At 54.6% G+C, this 8281-nt stretch overlaps 1 protein-coding gene across 1 annotated transcript; it reads right to left on the reverse strand.

Annotated features, from left to right (window-relative positions):
- Positions 1 to 2378: 2378 nt before the first annotated feature.
- LOC122682931 (cathelicidin-1) lies at positions 2379 to 3880 on the reverse strand. Its single transcript, XM_043886274.1, has 4 exons — positions 3559 to 3880; positions 3338 to 3445; positions 3118 to 3189; positions 2379 to 2532 (listed from the first exon to the last, which is right to left on the reverse strand). Exons 1-4 carry the CDS (start codon positions 3754 to 3756, stop codon positions 2443 to 2445), a joined length of 468 nt encoding a protein of 155 aa, XP_043742209.1. The 5' UTR covers positions 3757 to 3880; the 3' UTR covers positions 2379 to 2442.
- Between the last annotated feature and the right edge of the window lie 4401 nt (positions 3881 to 8281).

An 8281-nucleotide genomic window follows, 5' to 3' on the forward strand; every position in this document is an offset into this window, starting at 1 on the left:
CATCCGGGCTGCTTCACCTCCCAGTCCTCAAATGTTCCTGGGACGGCCCTCCTGAAGAAACCAGTTCTCATGCACATCATCACTGCTCTGTGCCTCTGGGTTCAAGACTCCCAAGAACACCCTGGTTGTCTGCACTGGACTGTTGGCGGGGTGCTATCGCAGGAGCCCTGAGCTGGAAGCCTGGGAGCCCCATCTGCTCCTTCTTCCTCCTGAGGACACTCCCCTGACCTCCTGCCACCGCTGCCCTGGGCCTACCCTGTCTTCTGTCCTCTCAGTGAAGCCACAGGTGTAGACTCCACCTTCCCCGAAAGGCAGGTTCTATCTGACCACTGTCCACCCTCCAAGCTATTTCCTAGGGCTCCAACAGACTGCCCATTTGACCATTCCACCCCGTGATTCCAGAGCCCACCGTCCCCACTACCTGGCATTAGGGCCTAGACGTTTGCTGCTCTTAGTTTTCTTCAATCCAGACTTTGGGCCTCGGTTGTCAGGCTGCCCTGTCCTCCACAACCATTCAGGCCCCTCAGAACCTCCTACTCCTTCTTCCTCTGAGGACACTACCCTGACCTCCCGTCACCCTTGCCCTAGTCCTACTCCTGTCTTCTCTCCTTTTGGTGACACCACAACCTCCAGACTCCATGTTCCAGAAGCTGGAGAATATCAGTTTCTCCCTGAACACTGCCCACCCTCCACGCTATTCTCTAGGGCTCCAACACACCGCCCATTTGACCATGTCACCCACTGCCTCCAGAGCCCACACCACCCCCACCTGGCATCAGGGCCTAAATGGTTGCTCTTCTTACTTGTCATCACCCCATGCCGGTGGGCTTCTGGTGTCAGGCTGCCCTGTCCACCCCAACCCCTCAGGCCACTCAGAGCCTCCAGCTTGTCTCCCATCTCTGCCCCTGATCCCACTGTTTACCCAGGTCTTCCTCCTTGGGAAGCCTTCAGGGATCTTCAGGCATAGAAGCCACCTCCTCCTTTTTTCTGACCTAGGATATCAGTCTTCAGGACATCCCTTCTAATTTGACCCCCAAGTGACTCCATGTCCAGTCATCCAGTCGAGTCACCAAGCAGAGTGGCCAGCGCTGAGGTGTGGAGGGAGTTCAACTGGGAGAGATAATAAGCCAAAATGTTAGAGGGTCCCAGAGGCCGTGAGGCAAATTCTAATCCAGTTTCCCGTGGGATGGCCACGGGACTGCAGTTCGGGGGTAGTAGCTCTTGGCCACTCTCGGCCTCTGGGACTCGGGACAGTTATCTGGGAAACCATGGAAGATGGCAGCTGAATGGAGGGTGGTGGTTACACACTCAGCCTTGGAGAAGGAAGGAGAAGTGGGCTTCCATGAAACCTGGTTTCCTTGTCCAGGTTTGACCCTAGGCTGTTGTCAAGCAGCCTCTTGGTCAAGCTGGATCATTTTCCCACATCAAAGACAAAAAGGGCCATGATTACAATAGAACATAATTAGTAATACATGTAGTGACTGGTGTCTGGTACCGGGAACAATCTCTCTGTGCTTTCCTGCCTCTGGGCCTTTCACTCTTACACTCTTCAGACTGAAGTCCTCTTCCCCCATCCATCCCTGATCCTTCGGAGGTCCCACATCCGGGTTCCCAGGCTGCACTTCCTGTGATGCGAAGGGTGAACCTTCCATGCCTCCAGCATCCAGCTCTCCTGGCTTAGTCCTCACAGCCTGTCAGAAGTGAGATCTGCTCAGGAGAAGGATCACAGTCCTCATCTTAGATTGTTTGCCCCCGCCGCCACACCTGGTCTTTGAGAAATCCACATGCACCTTTTCCCCAGCAAACTCAGGTGTGATCCCGGATCCTGCATCGCCCCCTCCTCTGCTCCTCCCAGCCAGCGTCATGTCCATGAGACTCATGGGCATTGCACCTGCAGGCTTAGCCCTGAGAATCAACTGCGTCTCTGAGTGCTTCAAAGGTCAGAAGCCTGGCCCCTCGTGGACTGTCAGCTCCATGTGAGCAGGGTCAGCATTCCCACCAGCACTGCACACACAGCAGGTCTCCTTAGGTCCGACTGGGTGTTGGAGGAGGAGGGCAGGGGCAGGTGAAGGGCTCAGGAGAGACCCGAGGGTGGGTGGAGACTCTGTTCTGGGCCTCCTGGGGCTGCTGCCTCCTGCGTGCCCTCCTGGAAGGAACAGGGGCCTCACCCTGCTCTCTGTTCACAGGAGGGATCACACACACACATACACTCATGTACACACACATAGACACATAGTCGCACACACATACACACACACCCTCACGAGATATGAAATAGTTAAAGATTCTTTCTTGATAAGTGTGAGGAGAGGAGACAATGAAATTGAGGCCTGGAGGATATTCATATCACAAGAATTTATTTTTCAGATCCAGTAGCCTGAGGCAGAGCAAGGAAACCCTTGGGACTCTTTCTGCCTTATGATGGAAATCCTCAAGCGCTGATTATCTGCAAACCCTTATCACGACGATGCGACATACTCGGGCTGCTTGTGGAGGCGCCCATGGTTGCTTTGTTATCCTGATGCTCTGGTGCTGTGAAACAGAAAGGAACACAGGCTGCTTGTTGGTACTGCATCACCATCACCCCAACATCCTTCCCTACCTGGACCTCCCATTTCCAGGGTCGCGCCAGGCTCCTCGGGCACCAGTTCACCTCTGGCTGTGATATGTGGAGCATGAGGTGGAATCTCCACACTCACAGATAGATGAGGACACTGAGGGAAGACAAGGGCTTCCCAGAGTCACAAGCCCATCCCAGCAAAGCTGGAAGGGAGCATTAATTGAGAGTTTGTGACTCTCAAAACTTTAGGCCGGTCAGAGTCCCTAAAAGTCCTGGGAAAAGACAAATGATCGGACCCCACCCCAGAGACCGACTTAGTTTCTCTGAATGGGGCTGAGAATCTGCCTTTCTGACAAGTTCTCTGGGTGGAGACCCCAGTAGAGAACCACTGCCTTTAGGGACACACAGCCAGGACTGGAGACCTGGGGCTCGGGGAGGGAGGGGACAAGGTAGGAGGGCCTTTCTCTGCCCTGGATGGGACAGCGGGTCATTGGTCCAAAGGAAGTTCCACAACCCATTCCCACGGCAGTTCTCACAGTACAGAAGGGGACACTTACATTATTACAGGTGATGTCGAAGTTACCCCTGACCTGGTCCAGGGTGACTGTCCCCTCACACCGTTTCAACAGCTGGAAAGGGAGGCTCAAGGTCAGAGTGGAACCACCCACCCCCAGGCCATAACCTCCCAACCTCACACCAGGGGCTAGGAATCTTGCTGGAAGTGCCCTGTTCAGCCATCTGGGAAGCATCCTCCTTGCCCCCAGCCCCCAGGCTCACCCCATTCTCCTTGAAGTCACACTGCTCCGGGGGCTGCTGGGTGGTCCTGGAACACACGGTCTCCTTCACCCTGAAGCTCACCCGCTTCGGGGTGTCTGGGTCTTCATCCTGGTCAAGGATCAGAGTGGGGAGACTGGGCTCGGGCTCAGGCTTCCCTCTCTGCTCCGTGTCCCTGCTCCCCCACCTAGAGGGTCCCTTCCCCAGCCCCCTCCCTGACTCACATCCTGAGGAGGCTGGTCCAGCTCGAGAAGACGGTAAATATTAGGTTCTGAGGATTGCTCATTGAGCTGATCCACAGCACGAAGCACGGCCTCCCTGTAGCTGAGGGCCTGGGCGCTGGCCGAGGGCAGCACTAGTCCCAGGAGCAGTAGCCACAGTGCCCAGTGTCTCAGCGAGAGGCTGGCCCTCTGGGTCTCCATGATCCCCAATCTGCCTCCTCCCAGCCCGAGGGACCCCCTTTTATGCTCAGCCTGGCCCTGTTGCAAAGACTCAACCTGACCTGCCCCATCCCTGCCCTCCTCCCAGGGTGCGAGGTGGACTTGCCTCAGCCCCTGCTGTTGCTTCATGGGATTGCTGGGCAGTGGGCAGGGAGGCCCCTGTGCAAGGTGAAGAAATGGTTTCTCCATCTCCCTGACAATATCTGGGCCTCTCCTGGGGTCCATGGGAAGTGTTACAGGCAGGGTTGCTCAAAGGGGTTGAGTCCTCCAGGACAGGGAGGGACCAGGCACGGTCTACATCCCCTCTGCCTCCACAACATGGTCTCCTCAGGATTCGGGGTAAAGGAGTGTATTCAGGAGTCAGCCTCCACCTTTTGGCACTGCCTGGAACCCAGTAGAGAGTCACTTAACATTTGGTGAGGGGATGACAGTACCACACCTAAAGATGTCCACACCAGCCAGTCCCTCGGCAGACACAAGCCCCGCACCATCCTTTTCTCAGTGCCCAGGCCTCAGACAGTGAGCTCCGTTGATCCCCTCTCCTGGATTCCTCTGCATTGCTTTTCTCAGTCTAAAAATGTCCTGTCCCCAGAACCCACCAACCCTGGCCTATTGCTTTGGCTGCTTCTCATCTGGCCTGAGAAACGGTCATCTGTACACTTCTTTGCTCTGTTTCACACTCAGGCCATCGCAGGCTGGACAGCCCTCCCTACGTACAGGGGCCTCACTCAAGCCTCATCTTTATCTTCACAGGCTGTGGAGTCCGTCTGTCCTCCAAAAACTGATTCTCCCCTGTTGTTGCTCTCCTGGGTCCCCTCCTCCTCCATGGGTTCTCCTGCTGAGTCTCCTCCAGGGAGTCTCCTCTTAGGAGGTGGGACTGGCTCGGGTGCATCTGGGCTGCTTTTCTTCCCAGTCCTCACATGTTCCAGGGGGCTGTCCCTTCCCTTTTCAAGACACCAGTTCTCATGTACACACGTCAGTGCTCTCTGTCTCTGGGTTCAAGACTCCTGTGAACACCCTGGTTGTCCGCACTGGACTGTTGGCTGGGTGTTGCTGCAGGAGCTCTGAGCTGGAAGCCTGGGGGTCCCACCTGCTCCTTCTTCTTCCTGAGGACACTCCCCTGACCTCCCACCACCCCGCCCTGGTCCTACCCCCGTCTTCTCTTCTCTAACAGGGAGCCGGAATGCCCAAAGTCCTCCTCCGTGTTGCTGGCTCCCCCCTGACCACTGTTCACCCTCCATACCATTGTCTAGGGGGCTCCTGCAAATCACTGATTTGGGCATTTCATCCGCTTCCTTGAGCCAGGGGCATTAGGGTCTGGATGGTTGGATCTCTTTATTGTCCTCACTCCCCACCCTACAGGCCTCAGGTATCAGGTCCCAGGCCACCCCAATCACTCAGGCCCGTCAGAGCCTCCAGCTTGTCTCCCATCTCTGCCCCTGATCCCTCTGCTTGCCCTGCTCTTCCTCCTTCAAAGGCTTCCCTGACATCTGAGAACACTCAGCATCTCCTCCTCTTGGCTCTCACAGTCCTCAGAAAGTTTCTTCTTATTTGACTCCATGTCCAGGCCTGTGGGTGAGACACCAGGCTTGAGGGTTGGTGCTGGGTGGTAGAGAGAGCACAGATGGGAGATATAAGCAGCCAAAGTGTTAGAGGGGCTCAGAGAGCATGAAGCTAATTCCAATACAGCTTCCCTTGGGATGGCCATGTGACTGGAGGCCAGGGGTAGCTCTTGGCCTCTTTTGGCCTGTGGGACTCTGGACAATTGGCTGGGGTCCCTTGGAAAGTGGCAGCTGGATGGATGGTGCTGGTTACACATCAGCTTTGGAGAGAGTAGGAGAGGTGGTCCTCTGTGCAACCTGGTTTCACAGCCCAGGTCTTGCCCCAATGGCCTCTTGGTCAAGCTGTGTCCTTTTCCCAAGTCAAAGAAGGAAAGGGAGGTGATTACAATAGAAAATAACTAGCAATATGCATGGTTACTGGCTATTAGGTAAGCCTGAAACCCTCCCATGCTTTCTTGCCTCTGGGCCTTTGCATTGGCTCACACTTCAGACTGAAGTCCCCTCCCCCATCCTCCCTAATTCTGTGTAGGGTCCTCAGGGAGGTCCTTGGTGGCGCCTCCCATGGTGAGGAGCATGTCTTCCATGCCCTGAGCAACCAGCTTTTCTGGTTTAGTCCTCACAGACTGTTAGGGCTGAGGTCTTCTTGGGAAAGACAGCACAGCCCCTGTCCCCAGCCAGCTTGTTCCCGACTCCACATCTGAACCTTGAGAAATCCGCATGCATCTTTCACCCCAACAGACTCAGGTAGGAGCCCTGACCCTGAATCGCCCCCTCCTTTGCTCCTCCCAGCCATCCTTCCTGTCCATGAGACTCTGGGGCAAGGAGAACCAGAATCCAGTCCCTAACAGTGCCCCCAGACCTCTGGGAACACCCACCAGCTCTCTGTGTAGGTCAGTTGATGAGGAAAATGAGACCCACAGGTAAACCATTCAATCACCAGGAAATGGCAAACTCAGCAGGGTGACCCAAACCCTCCGTCAGGAAGGCGCTGTACGCTGAGACGAGCTTAAACCTCACCCACAAAAGCCCTGGAACTGGCATTGCACCCCTGCTTTAGGACTCACTGAGGAGGGAGCTGGGCTTTCATGTCCCTTCACAGGCGGTCACTTACACAGGCCAAGTGCAGAGGAGACATAATACCCCAGGCATCTCCTGGGGAGGAGGAGGCTGTGAAGGCAGCTGTGAAGGGGGACCTGTGAGCCCTTACCATCTACCTGCCACAGGATCTGAGCAGGACACTAACAATGCCTACTGCCCAGCGCCCCACCCACAGATCAGCATCCCTCTGGCCCCCCCAAACCAAAGGGGTCAACACTGAACTGTCATCTCCCCCCACACACATCTCATACCTACACCCGGACGCCGAGCAGCCCAGGACCATGCTCTCACAACCCACGCCCGCATGGTCCAACCTGTCAGGGAACCAACCTGCCTCAATGAGTCTTCAGTACCTCATCCCAGGCAGCCCACACTCTCTCAGCCTCTAGAGGCTCTTCCCTCCTCTCGTGACCACTGCCTTGGCCTGATGCGCAAACTCATTAATGGAAGGATCTGATATTTGTTCTCTCGGGAGTAAGAGGTCCAGGGATCGAACAGCCAAAACTCAGAAGCCAATCCCCATAGAAGGTACTGAGAAGGCCTGCAGACCTCCCTGCCAGGGACCACTTCAGCTCCCTGCACTAGGATTTAGATGAAACCAATATAAGCATCCACCCCTTTCTGCTATCAGTGGTTACCTACGCTTGCTGAGAGCCTCCTCCACAGCAAGGAACGTCTGGTCAATGCCAATGTAGAATATGAAAGGACGAGACTGGCCCGAGGCTATAGGTGGGTGACCATGGAAGCTGGATGGGCGATCATGGAGAACAACTGAAAACAGATGTGACTGCACAGATGCATGTCATCCTGATGAGTGGTCCCTCTCTCTGGTGGGGGTGGGATGTGCCAGCGGTGACAGGCCTAATGTGGAGCATTTGCCAATTTCAATGGTGTAAATATTTCCACCATGGCTGATTTCAAGCTACCAAGAGTGTAACATCTAGCTCAAAAACAAACAAACAAACAAAACTGACCATTTAGCACTTGACTCTACCAAGCCTGCATCCTCAGGCACAGACACAACACAGCTCTGAGTTCCCTTTGTAGGGTTTCCTCCCATAGCATACGATGATGTAGAGAAGATGCACAAGGTTCCTCTAACCTGTCTGCAATCAACCCACCTGCTCACCAAGAGGAGACAAGCCTGACAGGTAACAAAGTAAATGTTCTGTGAGATCCTACCCTCTGTCCCTCTCAGACAGGGGAATATGTCTTGGTGCACATTGGCCCAGAAGGAGACTGAAGGCAAGCATTTAGTGGAAGGAGTTTGTTTGCGAGGTAATTCCAGAAAAAGCCAGCAAAAGTGTCGACGGAGGAGTCAGGGCAGGACTTGAGTGAGAAGAAGACGTGTCAATAAACAGGTACTAAAGTGGATGACAGGAGCTCAACCCAGCTGGGGACCTCAGGCAGAGGTGCGATACCTCTGGAGGTGGGCCCCCGAGGGAATGAGAAAGAGAAGATGTTTTTACAGCAAGTTCCCCCAATGGTTAGTTGAAGCTGCTCCCTGATACAAACTCCCTAGTGCTTCCTGTCTGCCTCAGAGCAAAGGTCAGCTAGAGAATGGGGAGCGGGCAGGACATGGGCAGTGTCTGAAACACACAGGCAAGTAGACATGTGACCTCTGGGTCACTCTGTCTCTCACACCCTCATGGAGAAATCTTCACCCCGATGAGCAGGATACTTCTTTTTAATGGTGCAAATTTTTATACTATGTGTTCGCTAAGCACAAATCCACCACTGACATCTGAGACCCAGCCGAAGAAACAGTATTGGGTCTAAATGTCACAGGAAAAGCCAAGAGGGATGGGCTATTTCAGAATTAACATTGTCAAGAGATATGTCCTGGG

This window comes from Cervus elaphus, chromosome 24 (genome assembly GCF_910594005.1).
Source record: "Cervus elaphus chromosome 24, mCerEla1.1, whole genome shotgun sequence".
Taxonomy (NCBI): domain Eukaryota; kingdom Metazoa; phylum Chordata; class Mammalia; order Artiodactyla; family Cervidae; genus Cervus; species Cervus elaphus.

Bases quoted from the DNA above. Each gene is read 5' to 3' on its own strand.
- LOC122682931 (XM_043886274.1), bottom strand. From the start codon at position 3,756: ATGGAGACCCAGAGGGCCAGCCTCTCGCTGAGACACTGGGCACTGTGG. The intron at 3,190-3,337 runs GTGAGCCTGGGG...CTCCCTTTCCAG, and splicing joins GTGACTTCAAGGAGAATGGG to CTGTTGAAACGGTGTGAGGG. The intron at 2,533-3,117 runs GTAAGTGTCCCC...TCTGTTTCACAG, and splicing joins TCGACATCACCTGTAATAAT to CACCAGAGCATCAGGATAAC.